Below are 18734 nucleotides of genomic sequence, written 5' to 3' on the forward strand. Positions count from 1 at the left end.
AATATTTACCTCGGCCATAGATATCAATAATGCTTTTAAAGAATTCTATCTTGATCTCCATAGTTCCACGTCTTCGTCTACTGACAAGGATATTAGAAACTTTGTGGAACCATTAGAACTTCTTAAACTGACGACTGAGTAAAAAAAACTGTGAGATAACTTTGGAGGAGCGTGGTGAGGAAATGTAGGTCTTGCCTACAAGCAAGGCTCCAGGGCCAAATGACTTTGCAGCTGAATTTTTTAGATCGTATGCTACAGAACTTGCTCCACTTTTGCTAGAAGTTTATATGGAATCATTAAAGAATGGAAAGCTTCTGCCAACCACGACACAAGCCTGGATCAGACTGATTCTTAAAAAGGACAAAGATACAAGCGAGTGTAAGATTTACCATCCAATTTCCTTGATCCGGCTAGACGTTTAAATACTGTCAAAAATGTTGGCTAACTGATTTAGTAAAGTTATGACATCATTTATACATATAGATCAGGTTTATTTTTGGCTGTAGCTCTTCTGATAACATTAGGAGTTTCATCAATATCATGTGGTCAGTAGCGAATGATCAGACTTCAGACCCTGCCATCTCACTTGATGCCAAAAATCATTTGATATGGTAGAATGGGATTTTGAGAAGGTATTGTGTTCGGGAATACTTTTATTGGATGGATCAAGTTACTTTATAGACACCCGTTAGTGGCAATACAAACAAATGGATTAATTTCAGATAATTTTACTCTGGATAGGGGTACCCGGCAATGTTGCTCTTTCCCCATTATTGTTCTGTCTTGCCCTGGAACCATTAGCAGCCACAATAAGAAAGGAGGATGATTTTCCAGGGGCGATGGCGGTTGTTACGATCCCATGTTGTCCGACTCGTGTTTTCTGTTTCACTCATCACTGTTCACATTCCATGTCACGTTTTCTTTGTTGTCCTGCCTGTGTTTCACTAGTCTATTGTCTTAAACTACAATTCCCACAATTCCCAGCCTCCCTCACTGCCTGCGCTCATCATTGTGCTCACCTGTGTCTCGTTTAGTCATTATTGTGTTTGTGTACTTAAGCCTGTGTGTTTGTTCAGTCTCTGTCGATCGTTATTTGCTCATGTTGAATGTTTACGTGTCATGTTCTTTGCCGAGGTACCCTGTTATTGCTGTCTTCTACTTTAACCTTCGTGGATGTTTTACCCAACCTGTGTTCTCCTGTGTGTCGTTTTGTATTTGAGTTAGTTTTCCCATCGTGGGCTTTTCCTTTGTTCCTGTGTTTTGTATTATTATTATTTGTTTGTTAAATAAACCGCGTTTGGATCCACACCCCCTGTCTGCCTTCTCCTGCTTCCCACACACGCATAACAGAGGTAGGTGTGGTGCATAAGCCTTTGCTTTACAGAGAAGATACTTTATTATTTGTCTCCGACCCTTCTAGATCTATGCCTTGTCTCCACAGAATTATTAGTTCCTTTTCTATGTTCTTAGGATACAGAGGTAATTTGTCTAAATCCAAAGCTTTGGGTCTGATAGCGTACTGCCTGGTATGGTTTGTCAGCTGGGTGCCTTCCAGTGTCCAAAACAGGGCATTAAGTGTTTGGGGATTTTATTCCCAGGACATTTGTGTGATTTAGTTCAAGTTAATTTTGACCCTTTATTTAAAAGTTTTTCGAGCAATGTGGGCAGGTTGGCTTCATTACATTTATCGATGATTGGGAAGGTTAATGTTATTAAAATGAATTGTATTCATTGTATTCATTGTATTCATTGAACCAAAATTCAACTACTTGCTACAATCTCTCCCTGTAGATGTCCCCTTCTCTTATTTCAAGCAATTTGATAACATAGCGAAGTCCTTCATTTGGAATGGTAAACGTCCCAGATTACACTTCAATAAGTTACTGTGGCAGGGCGGAGGGCGGGGCCGGGTCGTGATTATACACACCCGGTACCTTATCAGGCTAATTAAGCCTCTGAGAGGGATAAAGGCCGATTGCGGGTGGTGGTGCGGGAGAGAGAGAGATCGTTTACGGGCATGTCCGTCATGTGTGTGTTTGTGTCTTTTTAAGTTTATCATTAAAACTATTATTTATATTGCCAAGCCGGTTCTCGCCTCCTCCTTTCCATTGAACTGCTTTACGGTTACATAAGCCGATTGACAAAGGTGGGCTAGGCCTACCCGAGATTTATTTTTATTATTATGCGTTCGGTCTCAGGCATTTGGCTCATTAGTTGCTTCCACCCGAGAGAGACACTCCCTGGTTTTGTATTGAACAGGAAGTTCTTGCCTCTATTTTGCCATTGCAAAGCCTTTCTATCAAACTAAACGGAGAAGTTAAGTTACACCCCGTTATCTCGCATCTGCATGCGGTATGGACAAAAGTGTCCAGAGTGTTTAATTCAGACATTAATTTAAATGTTGCTTCAAGCATATGGCTGAACCCAAAATTATGTGTTAATAAGTCCCCTTTCTGCTAGACAGAGTGGATTGTGAGGGGGGTTAATAGGCTCGGTGACCTATATGAGAGTGGAGTGTTGAGATCCTTTGAAAATATGGTTCAACATTTTGGGATTCCCATTCAATTCTTCAGGTATTTACAGCTGCGCCACCTGCTCTGTCCTATTTTTGGGAGTACCATACACCCCCCTAGAGTGGCGTATACTCTGGGAGTGGTAAATACTGCTTTTGGAAAAGGCCATCAGTGTACAACTCCCTGCTAATTCAGATTCTGGGGGACAAAACTTCAACTTCTCTTAAGAGATTATGGGAGAAAGATTTAAACTTGGTATTGGAGGAGCGAGTGTGGGCTAGGATAAAAACAAAAGTCAAGTCTATATCTAGAGATGCAAGTGTGCGCCTTATGCAATTTAAGATTTTACATAGATTCTATTGGACCCCCCTTGATTGTGTAGACTTGGTCTTAAAGACACACCAGCATCAGCATACAGAGATTAGGTGCAGCGGCTAATGGACTGATGTAGAGCCAACAACCTGTCTCTGAATGTGGACAAAACAGAAGAGATGGTTGTTGACTTCAGGAGAGCACAGAGTGACCGCTCACTTTGAACATCAACGGCTTGTCAAGAGCACCAAATTCCTTGGTGTTCACCTGGTCCCTCAACAACAGCTCCATTACCAAGAAAGCCCAGCAGCGTCTATACTTTCTTCGAAGGCTGGGAAAAGCACATCTCCCACCCCACCCCCATCCTCACTACATTCTATAGAGGGACTATTGAGAGCATCCTGAGTAGTTGCAACACTGCCTGGATTGGGACTTGCACGTTTTGGACCACAAAGCCCTGCAGAGGATAGTGAGAACCGCTGAGAAGATCATAGGGGTCTCTCTTCCCTCCATCCAAGACATTTACAAAAAACACTGTATCCGCAAAGCAACCAGCATTGTGGACGACCCCACACACCCCTCACACAAACTCATCACCCTCCTGCCGTCTGGCAAGAGGTACCAAGCATTCGGGCCCTCACGGCCAGACTGTGTAACAGCTTCTTTCCCCAAGCCATCGGACTGCTCAATACTCAGAGACTGGACTGACACACACACACACACACACCTGTAGACCATCCGACTTTTGCACATGTCCAGAGTTGCACTTAATTCATTGTCACTTTATACCTGGCTGCTACCTCAATAACTGCTATGTCCATAGAACACTATTTCATAGTATGTTATGTCTTTGGTGGTGTGTTAAGATCAAATATTTTTGGTTGAGGCTTCAGAGTTTTATGTGTGACGTGTTGGACTCTCAAAATTCATTTTGCTCCAGACTCTGTATTTTAGGCGATGGGGCGGTCATTAATATAGGGGATAAATGCATAGGAATTGGGTCCTAGCCTGTGTTATGATCGGGAGACAGGTCATCCTTAGGGGATGGAAGCCGGCTGAAGTGCCCTCATTTCAGGAGTGGTGCACAGAGATGGGCAGGATGGCGGCATTCTAAGAAATGTCATATAGAATGCTGGGAAACTTGGATTTATTTAATAAAAAATGGTGAGCTGTTTGGCCTTTTTGGAGAGCTCTCTGCGAGAGGCATGGAGAGAGATGTGTAGTTTTAAATGTGTGTGATTATTATTATTTATTTATTTTTTGTGTGCATTCTCATGTTTGACCACAGGGATATTTTTTGAGGGTCTGGGTGGGGTTGGGGATTGGGAGGGGGAAAGGGAATAATGGGGGTTAAAAGTTGATTCGGTGTATATTGTAACGATTGAGCAGCGAGGCAGACGAGGAGACGCGGATCCAAATGCAGTTAACTTTATTGAATGATCAAATAAACAAATAAACACAAAGGAAAAACCCACAATGGGGAAACAGGAAACTTAAACACTGAGAACTCAGGCAGGGAAAACATACCAGGCTAACAACACTCAACGACAGACAAGGACTGAACCAAAAACCAGGGTATAAATACATGAACATAGGAAAAAGGGGCCAATGAACAAACAGAACTCAAACAGGATAACAAGGTGATTAACAGAACCAAAATGGCAAATTAACGAGGGCAGGTGCAAACAATGAACGGTGAACACGAAAGCTAACAAAGAGACTATAGAGTTACACAAGGGACAAAAGTGAAAACTAAGGAATGCAAAAGTGACAAAAATGGCAAACAAAAGGGCAACAGTGAAACAAGACAAGGTATACATAACAGAGCCCCCCCTCAAATGATCGGATTCCAGACGATCCTAAAGAAAATAACCAAGGACAAAAAACTCACAAAAAACAAAATGAGGGCACCAGGGGCAGACAGGCAGACCAGGGGGGCACAAGAGCAAGAGGGCAGTCCAAGGGGCACAGAGGGCAGGCAGGAAGTCCAAGGGGGCAACGAGTGGCAGACAGGCAGTCCAGGGGGGCAAAGATTGGCAGACAGGCAGTCTAAGGAGGCCGAGAGGACAGGCAAGCAGTCTATGGGGGCACAAAGGGACAGGTTTAGGAGGCCAGGGAGGTATCGACCGAGCAGGGACAGGTTTAGATGGCCCGGGGGCTGGCCATAAGGCAAGGGCCGGCTCAGTGGGCCTAGGAGGAGGCCACAGGACAGAGGCCGGTTTTGGTGGCCTGGGAGATGGCTGTGAGCCAAGGGCCGGTTCAGGGGACCTGGGATGTGGCCACAGGACAGAGGCCGGTTTTGGTGGCCTAGGAGATGTCCATGGGGCAAGGACCGGTTCTGGAGATCTGGGAGCTGGCCTCTGGGCAAGGACAGGTTCAGGAGGCTTGGGGCCTGGCCGCAGGGCAAGGATAGGTTCAGGAGGCCTGGGAGCTGGCCACAGGCCAGGGACAGGTTCAGGAGGCCTGGGAGTTGACCACGGGATGTGGGTTGGCTTGGGGGTCCTGGGTGGTGGCCGCAGGATAGGGGCCGGCGGTGCCGCGTGAGGCGGAGCCAAGGAGGACTTCGGAGGCGGAGCCGTAGAAGACTTGGGAGGCGGCGCCGAAGGAGGCGTAGGCAGGACCGTGGGGGGCTTAGGAGGCGGAGCCGAGGGAGACCCAGGAGGCATGGCCGAGGGAGGCATGGGAGGCGGAGCCGGGAGAGGCGGAGCCGGGAAGGAACTAGGAGGCGTCGGAGGTGAGGCTGAGGGAGGCTTCGGAGGCAGAGCCGGGAGTGGCTCTTGCGGCGGGGCCGAGGGAGGTGGCGCCGTAGGAGGTTCTTCAGGTGGTGAGCTGGAAGGCTTCGGAGGTGGAGCCGAGGAAGGTTGAGCCATAGGAGTCTCGAGAGGCAGAACCGTGGGAGGCGGAGCCATAGGAGGCTCGGGTGGCAGAGCCGTAGGAGGCTCGGGAGGCGGAGCCGTAGGAGGCGGAGCCGTAGGAGGCCCGGGTGGCGGAGCCGCAGGAGGCCCGGGTGGCGGAGCCGCAGGAGGCGGAGCCATAGGAGGCTCGGGAGGCGGAGCCGTGGAAGGCTCGAGAAGCTTGAGGGGCGGAGCCCTGGTAGGCTCGAGAAGCTTGAGGGGCGGAGCCCTAGAAGACTCGAGAGACTTGGGAGGCGGAGCCCTGGAAGGCTCGAGAGGCTCGAGAGACTTGAGAGGCGGAGCACTGGAAGGCTCGAGAGACTTGAGAGGCGGAGCCCTGGAAGGCTCGAGGGGCTTGAGAGGCGGAGCCCCAGGAGGCTCGGGAGGAGGAGCTCTGGAAAGCTCGGGAGACTTGAGAGACGGAGCCCTGGAAGACTCGAGAGACTTGAGAGGCGGAGCCCTAGGAGGCTCAGGAGGAGGAGCCCTGGAAGGCTCGAGAGGCTTGAGAGGCGGAGCCCTGGAAGGCTCGAGAGACTTGAGAGGCGGAGCCCTAGGAGGCTCGGGAGGCGGAGCTCTGGAAAACTCGGGAAGCTCGGAGGACAGAGCGCTAGGAAGCTCGGGAGGCGGAGCTCTGGAAAGCTCGGGAGGCTCGGAAGGCAGAGTACTAGGAAGCTCGGAAGGCGGAGCTCTGGAAAGCTCGGAAGGCTCGGAAGGCAGAGTACTAGGAAGCTCGGAAGGCGGAGCTCTGGAAAGCTCGGAAGGCAGAGTACTAGGAAGCTCGGAAGGCGGGGCACTGGGAAGCTCGGAAGGCGGAGCTCTGGAAAGCTCGGAAGGCGGAGCACTGGGAAGCTCGAGAGGAGCTGACTCTTGGACGGGCGCGACCACTGGCGCTGGCCTTTGGACGGTCATGGCTACTGGCGCCGGCTCTTGGACGGTCGTGGCTACTGGCGCTGGCTCTTGGACGGTCATGGCTACTGGCACTGGCTCTTGGACGGTCATGGCTACTGGCACTGGCTCTTGGACGGTCATGGCTACTGGCACTGGCTCTTGGACGGTCATGGCTACTGGCACTGGCTCTTGGACTGTTATGGCTACTGGCGCTGGCTCTTGGACGGTCGAGGCTACAGGCGCTGGCTATTGGACGGTCGAGGCTACAGGCGCTGGCTCACTGACTTCTGAGGCGACAGGCACTGGCTGGGTTACCGTGGTATGCGCCAGCTTGGGTTCGCTGGGCGCTGAGGGCAGAGCCAAGAGGGGTTTAGGGCACGGGGCTGCGGCAGGCGGAGGCTGGAGAGCAGAGACCTTTCCCCTTCTCCTCTTCCTCCGGGCTGATGCGACTGGCGAAGCTGGGACGCTGTTCCTGGTCAGCGTGGCTTCAGGCTCGCTGGCCGTGGCTGACAAGGGCTCCGGCTCGCTGACGGTAGAGGCCGCAGGCGCAGGCTCGCTCATCGTGACAGGCTTGGGTGCAGGCTCGCTCACCGTGAAATGCGTAGGCTCTGGCTCGCTCATGGTGACAGGCGTGGGCTCTGGCTCGCAGACCGGGGCAGGCGTGGGCTCTGGCTCGCAGACCGGGGCAGGCGCGGGCCGGGGGGCAGAAGCCCGTCTTCTCCTCCTCCTCTGGGCAGACGAAGATGAACGCGCTGGCTCGTGGGGGGTGACCGGCGTAGGGATGGGCTCGCTGACAGGTGGAACTGGCGTGACGGGAAGAGCCGAGGGCGAGCTGAAGATCGCCACCGCGGGAGGTGAGGCAGGGTTCTCCTCTGCCACGTACATCGTGAGTGACGAGCCACTGACCAGCAGAGCCTCTTCCACCATCTCCTCCAAAGTCCAGCCAAGCGTCGCCGGTGGCAACCGCTCCCTTAGTGAGGCATTCAGATTTCCCCGAAAGAAAGTTGCCAGGTTCAAGTCCGGGAAGTCGGAGACAAATGCCAGCTCGAGGAAGTCCTGGACGTGGTCCTCAATCAGTCGGTCCCCTTGCTTCAAGCAGAGCAGCTGGTAGTTGGCTCATTGAACCGCTGGATCCATAGTGTGGTCTATCGTTCTGTAACGATTGAGCAGCGAGGCAGACGAGGAGATGCGGATCCAAATGCAGTTGACTTTATTGAATGATCAAATAAACAAATAAACACAAAGGAAAAACCCACAATGGGGAAACAGGAAACTTAAACACTGAGAACTCGGGCAGGGAAAACATACCAGGCTAACAAAACTCAACGATAGACAAGGACTGAACCAAAAACCAGGGTATAAATACATGAACATAGGAAAAAGGGGCCAATGAACAAACAGAACTCAAACAGGATAACAAGGTGATTAACAGAACCAAAATGGCAAATTAACGAGGGCAGGTGCAAACAATGAACGGTGAACACGAAAGCTAACAAAGAGACTATGGAGTTACACAAGGGACAAAAGTGAAAACTAAGGAATGCAAAAGTGACAAAAATGGCAAACAAAAGGGCAACAGTGAAACAAGACAAGGTATACATAACATATATATGTTTGCTTTTCTGTTTTATTTGTCTGAATCGATAAAAGTGTAATCGGGAACAGTTACATACTTCAGATTTAAATGAGACATTGACACATGTCACTTTACATGTTACCTTACAATTGGGTTTAATTTTGTATCTGTCCATTTTTACTCAAAAGTCCTGTCTCTTGGGTGCAAAGTGGTTTACTAGAACAAAAATTAGATGTTATGCCGAAGTGTGTAGCCTCAGTCACCATTCACTTTCATTGTATGGAGAAAAAAACAAACTTTGTGTCCCACAAAAGAAAGAAAGTCATACAGCATCAAGAGAGTGAGTAAATTATAACAGAATTGTCATTTTTGTGGGAACTGTCCCATGAACTCACTTAAAATGTTAAAAACGACTTTCTCATTACTGCACTCCAAAATAATGTTTCATGGCAAATTGTAGATGTAGGTTCTGTAAATCAGACAGTTGTCTTATTCATAACACACATTATCCCTCCATGCCATCCTTCCATGGTAGTGGTTACCCACTGATTTTACTGCTCTCCACCATAGTTAATTTATAACAGAGTAGCCACAAAAAATGCCCAGGTTATATAAAGATGTGGTGGTTCGTGCACGGGAGTTTCCCGTAAACAGAAACCACACTTTCTCTTTTAGAGGAAACATGTTGAAAGCTGAAACAGGAGTGTTGCAAATGCAAGAGTTAGTCCGAGTTCGTAATAAGAATTGTACCTGAAGACACAAGTTTAACATGTTTTGAAAAAAATGTGTAGTCACATTTTCAGTGTGAGACCAGTACACAATCAAACAGAAGAACATTTTGAAACAGCCACAGTGTTTTAGATGAAATCAACCAACAAATGTCTTACATTTGCTATTGTAGGTCCATACAATGCAAGTGCCAACATTTTGATGCTCCAAAAAGCACATAAAGGCAGAATGGAAGTAAACCATAAGACTCAGAAATGATATTATTCTGTAGGTGTGGGTGAGAAACAGATCACTATTTAAGTCCTTTTTTGCTAGAAATTCTTCTCCCTGCCCAGTAGGGTAGAATAAGAAGAAGAATGTGAAAGTGATCTGTTTCTAACCCACACCTATCACATCACTTCTGATGTCATGGATTAAAACACTGGAGTTTTATGGATTATGTTTATGCTGATTTATGCCATTTTTGGAGTGTCAAATTTTTGCCACCCATTTACTTGCATTTTGAGGACCTACATAACTGAAATATTTCTCTAAAAAACTTCATTTGTGTTCTGCAGAAGAGAGATAGTCATACACATCTGAGATGGCATAAGGGTGAATAAATGATGAGATATCTTTTCCATTAAGCTTATCAAAATAAATATACACATCAGCTTTAAGTTGCACTAGTATTGCTGGTAAGTGCTGTTGCAGTAACCACACATTCACCTGTCTAAATTTGCTCTGTCCAATCGAGCCTCATGTTTTGTAGATCATTTGTTGAAAGTTCTTACGTCATCTACAAACCAGACATTCACCTAGAACATATTATTTGAATTCTTTTCTAGGTGCATACAACGCTGTGGTGCCTAAACTGGAGTGGAAAGTCAACCAGGACCAGGCTTTCTCTGCAGATGGCCTGAAATTAGTAAATAACGAGATCATAATTCCTCATGACCAAATGATGACCAGGGCCGTAGGGCAAATCTCTTCACAATATGACAGTTTTAAAGAATTTTGGAGAATATGTGATTATTTTTTAGAACATGTGATATAATTTGAAAGAAAGCATATCAATGGAACTTTTAAGAAACATCAGCATTTTTTGATCTAACTTTAATGATTAAATCTAAACTCTAGTAACCATGTATGAATGAAAATGTTCAAATTAAACAGAAGAATTATAATATAATATAATGACTGCTGTCAAACATTTCAAACATTGATCCAGTCAGCCAGAACCAAAGAATCAAAGCATAATTTTTCCCTAAACCCTAAGAAGGTTTTTGTATACTGGGGGATACAAACATTTAAAAGGCTGGGGATAGGAGCAATGAGTGAGTCGGTCCAATTCTTTGTGAAAAATAATTAAAAGGGGGTCCCTGGTAAAGGTTTTGTTTTAGGCAAACGGCTGTACATTTTCACCTTCCACTACGATTAAGCAAAATAAACATCTTAAAATGTCATTATTATTTCTTCAATATTTACTTATTCATAAAAGTGAGTTTTTATCAAAATGTCTTACTGCATGTGTATAGTAAGCGTGATATTATAAATCAAAACATGATGTTTCCAAAAACAAAAAAAGTGCACCCTTTAATACTGCTTTAAGTTACTTTAAAATTGTAGTTTGACAAGCTACAAGCTACTCATAATTTAAAGTGGTTAAGCTACAGTCAAGCTACTCTTTTGAAAAAGTAGTTCGCTACTGGAAAAGTGACACTATTTTAAAAGCAATTGAGCTACTGTCAAGCTACTGAAAAATGTATTTAAGTTAGTAGTGTTGCTACTAGTAGTTAGCTACTCCCCAACACTGACTACTTTCAATTAAAAAAACAAAATCAAGCACAATTTTTTTTTTTAAAAACGTGAATTTTATTTCATTTTGATATTTATTTAAGAGGGCCAATTATTCACTTAAGTGTCAGTTTCATTACAAGCCAATCAGCCAATCAACAATCAGTCACAAGAAGTGTAATTAATTCAAGTTAATGTGTTAAATTTGAAAAGCCAAAAATGTTAGTTTGTAGAAAAAACTAATCTCCCGAGTTTCTTTGTGGTCCAATCTGAAAACCTTCTGCCTCGGACATCAAATGATCCAGGGCTGCCACATGACACCTCTACTTTTCTAATCGTTAAATTCAATATATGACCCAAAAAACAAACAAACAAATAAAATCTTATTAACATTATTTGTATATATACATAAAAGTTGCTCTGTACTAATATAAAAAAAAAGCTTATGTCACAATTAGCAGATTTATTACAGTTTAAAGAAAAAGTGGAATTTGCTGTGAAAACTTATTGCAAATAAAGATTTAATGAAGTTGTTTTTATAAGAAAATATGGAATACAGAGTACATCTTCTTAAATATGTATTATTATTGAGTTTCATTACAGTAGTTGTGCACAGAGGTTTGAAATAACATTTCTTTAAAAAATTGTTAAATAAATAACTTAAATAAATATAGCATTAAAATTAACAGCATTTCAAGTTCATTAAATAAATAGAATAAATTAATTATAAATCTAAATATATATATACTTGCATCAATTCATAATAGACAAGGGGTTGTCTTAGTAATAATTCTAAAAACAACCAGAAAGTAACCAAAGTTATCACTAACTTACTAAACTGCAAAAAGCCCATGTTTCTTTTCCCAGATAAATTTGGCACATTCTTTTCACGGTCCATCAGAAACTTATGGACACATCCTCAACCTACTTAAGTTTAAAGTTTTAGACTTGTGTTTTAATATAAAACAATGATCAAATACCCCAACAATGTATAAAAATAAACAGCTAAAAGTCCTTAAAGTCCTCAAAACCCCTCTTAAACCAGACAATTGACCAGGCTTGAAGACCAAATAAAGCCCGCCAACCAGCTTAGGCTGGTTTTCACAGCCTTCATTTCATGTGTTCTTGAAGACAGTAGAGGCTCATCGTTTTCCTAATCTCCTTGTAGGTTGGCATTTCTTTGGCTTGCTTCAACTTTTCCTGATGTTTGGTTTCACATTCAGCTCAGTTCATAGAGCAAAAGCACCAAAGAAGGTCTTGCCATGATCAGTTTCGATGTGGGGTAAGAGATTTTTACTTATGTTAGCGCACAAATGGTTGTGACGCTCCAGATGGAACACTGCACCAAGATATATTGTGTTATACCACAGCTGGTCACTGTCAGGCATCTGGACACAGACGGACTGGACCGCATTGAAAAGAGGTTTGTAGCTTCCATACGAGTCAGAATAGCGTGACACTGTGTGGCTCAAATGCACAATTTCACGGTCCTTAGTGTTATCGGGATCAGGCGTGCACCTGACATTGAAAAACGCCTGGCTGTAGACGAAGTATATGCCGTCATGAGGAATTATGATCTCGTTATTTACTAATTTCAGGCCACCTGCAGAGAAAGCCTGGTCCTGGTTGACTTTCCATTCCAGTTTAGGCACCACAGCGTTGTATGCACCTAGAAAAGAATCCAAATAATAGGTTCTAGGTGAATGTCTGACCTTCATAGGAGTGAAACAAAAATCAGAGATGTAGGCCTATTCGACCAGGTATCGTGCAATTTTGAACACACTACCAAATCATTCAATATACATTGTCTTTTAATTAAGACATAAGTATTTGGACAAAAACCAAGTGGACACCTCTGTGAATTTTAAGAGGAACAGACCTTTCAAATTCACTTAAAATCACCTTGGGACCAGCTATAAAATTAGTAATTGCAAAAATGTTATGTTAAAAAGTTATGGTAACACTTTACATAAATGTTCACTTTGTTAAGGGTTTATTGAGGGGCTTATTAATGAATAATAAATCATTTACAAATGCTTTATTAATCAGTGGCGTGCAGATGTAACAATATGAATCCAAAACGTGACTGCCATGCAATGTTTGCCAAATAGTGATCCCTTTTACCTCCCATGTTATAAATGCTTAATAACACTTTTTCAATATTAGAAATCTATGGAGATAAAGTTCAGTATGGTTTAATGGTCAACAGTTGTTTTTTTATATGATGTATGCTTTGAATGAGCATGAGGTCCTGAAAAGGGTTTTGAAGAGGAAATCCATTCTTTTGACATGAATGTGACAAGAAAAGTGGCAACACAAGTGAGTCGAGACAGTTTAATAATGTATAATAAGCGGTCTGTTGCAAAATGACAATCTCTCCTTTTAATCTCATCATAACAGTCTATTTTTTGCTGCATTGTGACAGAATTAATGAATTAGAGCACATTATGTTTTTGATTAATAGAAGTATGAATAAGATTATTTATTAAGCATTTATAACATGTAAGTTAAAATGCTACCCTTTGGCTTTGCATAAAAGTCTGCCTTTTTATTCATGATGTTAAAACTGCTTATCAATGAATTACAATGCATTTCTTTAATGAACCCCTTTATAAACCCTTAACACTTGAAAAATGAATGCAAAGTATTACCGAAAAGACTTCTAAGAAAAGTACTAGCACAAATCATACATTTTGAATTGTATGTTTTTATTAATACAAGTATGAATAATAGAATGTATTATTATTATAATAACATTTAAGTTACAATGCTCACGATTTAGCAAACATCACCTGAAAGTCTCTCTTTTTATTAATGTTGTTATAACCGCATTGTAAATGACTTATTAGTCAATAATGAGCCCCCTTATAAACATTTAATAAAGGAAACATTAATGTAAAATGTTACTGAAGTTACTTCTCAGAAAAGGTTTAGAATATATAATGATTTTTTTTTATATTATTAATATATGTATGATTAAGCATATTTATAAGGCATTTATAACATGTAAGTCCGGTTTTGCATGGAATTCACCCTTTTATTCATATTGGTGTAATTGCATATCAGTGACTTACAATGCATTTGTTAATGACTTTTAATTGTCATTAATAATGAACCCCTTTATAAACCCTTCTCAAAGGAAATGTTAATGTAAAGTGTTTCAGAAGTTATTTCTAAGTAAAGGTCTTGCATAATTTGTTTGCAAGTGCAACTTGCTTTGATGTTTTGTATCTAATTCAAAGGCATTCTAGCACTTTTAAGTATATATGAATGGGTCCACTGTATTTTTAACTAAAATTCTGTATTAGCCTGTTGCCTAAAGTGACCGCATCTGGTCTGCAAGATCCTTATAGTGTTTAGTGCTGTCCTTCTGCTTGGTTTTTACACAGATCAATCATGTTTAACATATTCTTGGAATCAAGCTTACCGATTAAGTGGATGGCAGTCTTTGCAGTGATATTTGCTTGATGGTGATATGATCTCAATGCATGTTTGAGGTCTGATGGAGAAAGATAAAGGAGACTTGATTTAACTACTTATTTTCACACAGAACAAAATTAATTATTTTTAGAGAAACAATAAGGATCTGAAACTAAGGGTCTGAACTCACAGTTTTCACCATCCTGATTGTTCTGTGACTAGAAAAAGAGAAGGAAAACAAATAACAATTACACAATTAATCATATACTCATAATTCACAAATATATGAGTATATGATTTGAATTTGAATAATATCCCTAAAGAGATAGTTCATTCCAAAAATGTAAATTCTGATGTTATTTAGTCAACCCTATATTGTTTCAAACATTTCTGACTTTAGTTCTTCCATGAAACACTTAGATGTTATGAAGAATGTTTGTCTCAGTCACCATTCACTGTCATTGCATCTTTTTTTCCACACAATGAAATTGAATGGTGAATGAACATTTCATTTACATTTTTGGGTGAACTAATATCATTTGTATAAGGTACCAGGATTCTTACCTTGATGTATGTGAAGCAGACCGCAGCAGCAGCACAAAGGGCCACCGCCAGGAGGGCTCCACACACCTGCAATATGCTTGACTTTAAAGAGCCAGCCTTCCTCCTTGACACCATCACCTGTGGTACGGGCAGCACTCCATCTTCAAGATCTAACAATATCTGATTCTCATGGCTCATAATTACTGTGCTGTGTGTCGGTCCTCCAAAAGTTAAAGTTAAACTATAAAGTGTCCTCAGAGGAAACTATCCCTCAAATGCTTTGGTTGTCACTGTTGTGTAAGTGACTCTTCGCAGAGATTTGCTCTTTTAAGTAGAGCTAGAGCGAGACAAGGGGAAACTCCAATGATGTCAGCTGAGAGTGGAGTAAACAGTGAGTGTTCGAGGGAGATGGAGGGGGAACAACGAATACTACCATATCATACACACACACACAATCACACACACCCACACAAACACAAAATATGAACCCCTTAGGAAACAGGCCATATCTAAATATCAGTTTTGTGTATGAAATCATGTACATCTATATATATATATATATATATATATATATATATATATATATATATATACGGACGGACGGACTGGACGGACAGATAGACAGATAGATAGATAGATAGATAGTTAGATGGAAGGATTAACAGACAGACAGACAGACAGACAGACAGACAGACAGACAGACAGACAGATAGATAGATAGATAGATAGATAGATAGATAGATAGATAGATAGATAGATAGATAGATAGATAGATAGATAGATAGATAGATAGATAGATAGATAGATAGATAGATAGATAGATAGATAGATAGATAGATAGATAGAAAGAAAGAAAGCAAGCAGACGTTTTCATAAAGGAATTGTCCTGGGGTTTGCACAGCATCTCACCCTTCTTCCTTTAACTTAAAATACATTTGAAAGTTCACAGTGCAGTTTCTCTGTTTTTTTTTAAATACTGCTATTTGTTCTGTTTTTCCAGATTCAATCCTAAAAATACCTTCTGTGTGTATATCATGACATGAATCAGAATCCTTAAAAAAACTAAATTGAATATATATATAATTTTTTATTTTTTTACAACTTTTTGTATATCATACCTACCTTTTATCTCCTGCAAGATATTTGCATGCAGTTCTTGCAGATTTTTTTGTCTGTTTTGGCATTCAGTTCAATTCTATTCTAATTCTATTAATGCTCCACTCACATATAGGTGCTTTTAAGAAAACAAATACATAATACCAACAGAAACTATGGTGATGTTGCATAAAAGTAGTTTACATTCACTTAGACAAGGACAATGACCGATAATGAAAATGTTGCAATTAAATTATCAACAGGAACAATGTTCTCCATTAGTTTTAAAATCTCATATAGTTTATTTTTGCCTAAAAGAAGTACAGTATTATGTTGACTGTTTTGTCATGACTAAATTTATAATGTTAAACATTTACTATTTCTGTTAAAAATATAAACATTAAAATATATAACTATTTCAATATGATTGTTGTAAATGTACAAATATTGTATCAAGATGAAATCAATCAAGTGGAGGATTTAATCAAAACTAAACATTTCCTATCAGACTTCCATTTAAATGATTCACTCTAATCATTTTGACTCAAGTTATATTATTATGTGAGGCAAATAGAGACAGGAAATGTGAAAGACAGTTTAATCTACAATTATTTATGTATTGTAATACAATAAAATATAATAAAACATTTCTATATGATTACTGTAAATATAAAAATATTGTATAAATATAAAATCCATATGCAAACTAATCAAGTGGAGGATGTCAACAAAACAAAACAAAAAAATTACAAAACAAGTTATATTATTGTAAGAGACAAAGAAAGACAGTTACAGGACACGAGAAAGAGATTTTACTCTCATAACATCTCTTGCTGTCTTTTTTTTTTAACAATAGACTGTCTCAAAAATGAGCATGCAGATGTATATGTGAAAACACAAGAAAACCAGATATTTGAACATGGGGTTATTTAAGGCTATACTAGGGTGTAGTCAGAATGATCAGCCATTAAACAATATCACCACTGCATAATTTATTTATAGTGAATAAGATCTCTGCAATTTATTTTTCACTCTTGTAACCTGAAAAATTACACAGTCTTGAAAGCATATTTTATAACAAGAGAAGACTGTGGTATACTGCTCATAATACTTGCGTGTCTAAAAACGTCTTTTGTTTTTTTCCAATGCATACACTTGCTATGATGCACATTTTAGGCATACCACATTATAGGGTGTAGAGATGTGAAAGTTATGTAGGCTTATAAAACAGGATGAAAAAGTAGAGCATTTAAAAATAGTGAGCTGAATCTCTGTGGTCACATTTCAGAGTAAATTCTCAGAATTTGTAGGGGGCCTGAATAATGTAGAGCACCTTATTTGACACTGGGACACTTATGTCTTTTTTAATTTATCTCTTAATTGTCAAATAAATAAATAAATAAAAGAAAACTATTGATCATAGAAATATATATTTATAGTTTTCTAATCTCTGTAAGTATGCAGAACAGTTGTGTTGCATGTGATTCAGTCCCTATAGATTATTTTAAATATTCCTCTGAAGTTACTTAAATTTTCCTTTTAAATACTGTCAGCCAGTGCAAGAAGTGAAACTAGATCCTAGTCCACAAATATGCTGTTATTGCTGTAACACAATGAAAATACTCATCCTTGCAATATGAAATAACAACATATGACAACTAATTCCACTGTATGCAACATCATGGGATAAACTGACATCTCTTCATGGGACTCCCACATATTTCTTGACAGTCTGACAGGGGGACAGTGATTGGGCTGGGGTGTTGAAAGATGTGGAACGCCGCATAAGGGGAATTCAGACATATGACTAATCTAACACTTCTCTGACTAAACTCATAATTTTATAACAAATAATGTCTTGGTTACCTTTGTAACCTCTGTTCCCTGATGGAGGGAATGAGACGTTGTGTCGATGTAGTGACACTAGGGATCGCACTTGGGAGCCCCAAACACCTCTGATCTTTGAGAAAAGGCCAATGGGAAATGGTGAGTGGAATTTGCATGTCACTCCCCCAAACATATGTGTATAAAAGGAGCTGGCTTGCAACCACTCATTCAGGTTTTGTGCTGAGGAGCCAAGACATGGTCCCAAACAATTCAGCGGGTAGCACATCATTGTGGCAAGAAGGACACAACATCTAGTTCCCTCCATTAGGGAACGGAGGTCATGACAGTAACCAAGACGTTCCCTATCTGTCACTCACTCGACATGGAGTCGATGTCGTGACACTAGGGGTCCCTATACAAAATGCCACAACTAGCTGAACTGTGTTACTACAACTGCCGATGCAGGTGCAAGCAAGCTGCTGCATGCAAAACAGCTGGTGCACTCGGTCTGCACGTAGCCTCCCTCACCCAGTAGTGTTGAGGAAGAGACGTATTTAGTATGGGAACAGGCCACGCCAGCCCCAGCCTTTTCTCTCGCCACTGAGTATTTCGATTTTCGGCTGGGGCCTTTTAATGCTTTATAATCATGTCGGGGAAGGTGTTCTTTTCCTTTCCTATTCTTTCAGGAAGAAAATACACCGCGGAGACCACATCCATAACATGAGGCAAATACATCACGTGGGCTTATCAGCCGCACATGGAAGAGGCACGGTGGTTCTATAAAGACGGCGACTGGAGGCAAAGAGTGCTATGCCCAAGGGAGATGCGGGTCTACCGATAGGGAAACCATACCACGGAAGATACATCACAGTGGGTTACCACAGGTAACCAGTGCCTGTGGAGCACCTACCCCAGTACAGGGCATGCTAGCACATATTCCCTCCGGCGAATTCGCCAGCCACAGGGCTAGAGAGGAAGGACATCCAGGGTCTACGGACTTGTGAACTCGCATGGGAAAAGAAAGCACACATCTTCACCTCATGGAGGGGAAAGGCACTGTACACAAGCGGTATACCCGGCCAGCTGTCCTGTAAACTTACCTGTTCATACCTGACAATGCACGGGACGAATCCGGCTCAACCCGTAGATCATAAAATCGCT

At 41.7% G+C, this 18734-nt stretch overlaps 1 protein-coding gene across 1 annotated transcript; it reads right to left on the reverse strand.

The window, feature by feature from the left end:
- Positions 1-11722: 11722 nt before the first annotated feature.
- LOC127650815 (tumor necrosis factor-like) lies at positions 11723-14849 on the reverse strand. The gene is made up of 4 exons (XM_052136455.1): positions 14673-14849; positions 14299-14326; positions 14116-14187; positions 11723-12357 (listed from the first exon to the last, which is right to left on the reverse strand). The coding sequence occupies exons 1-4, from the start codon at positions 14847-14849 to the stop codon at positions 11918-11920; spliced, it is 717 nt and encodes a 238-aa protein (XP_051992415.1). The 3' UTR covers positions 11723-11917.
- Positions 14850-18734: the final 3885 nt, after the last annotated feature.

Source organism: Xyrauchen texanus, chromosome 10 (genome assembly GCF_025860055.1).
Source record: "Xyrauchen texanus isolate HMW12.3.18 chromosome 10, RBS_HiC_50CHRs, whole genome shotgun sequence".
In the NCBI taxonomy this organism is placed as follows: domain Eukaryota; kingdom Metazoa; phylum Chordata; class Actinopteri; order Cypriniformes; family Catostomidae; genus Xyrauchen; species Xyrauchen texanus.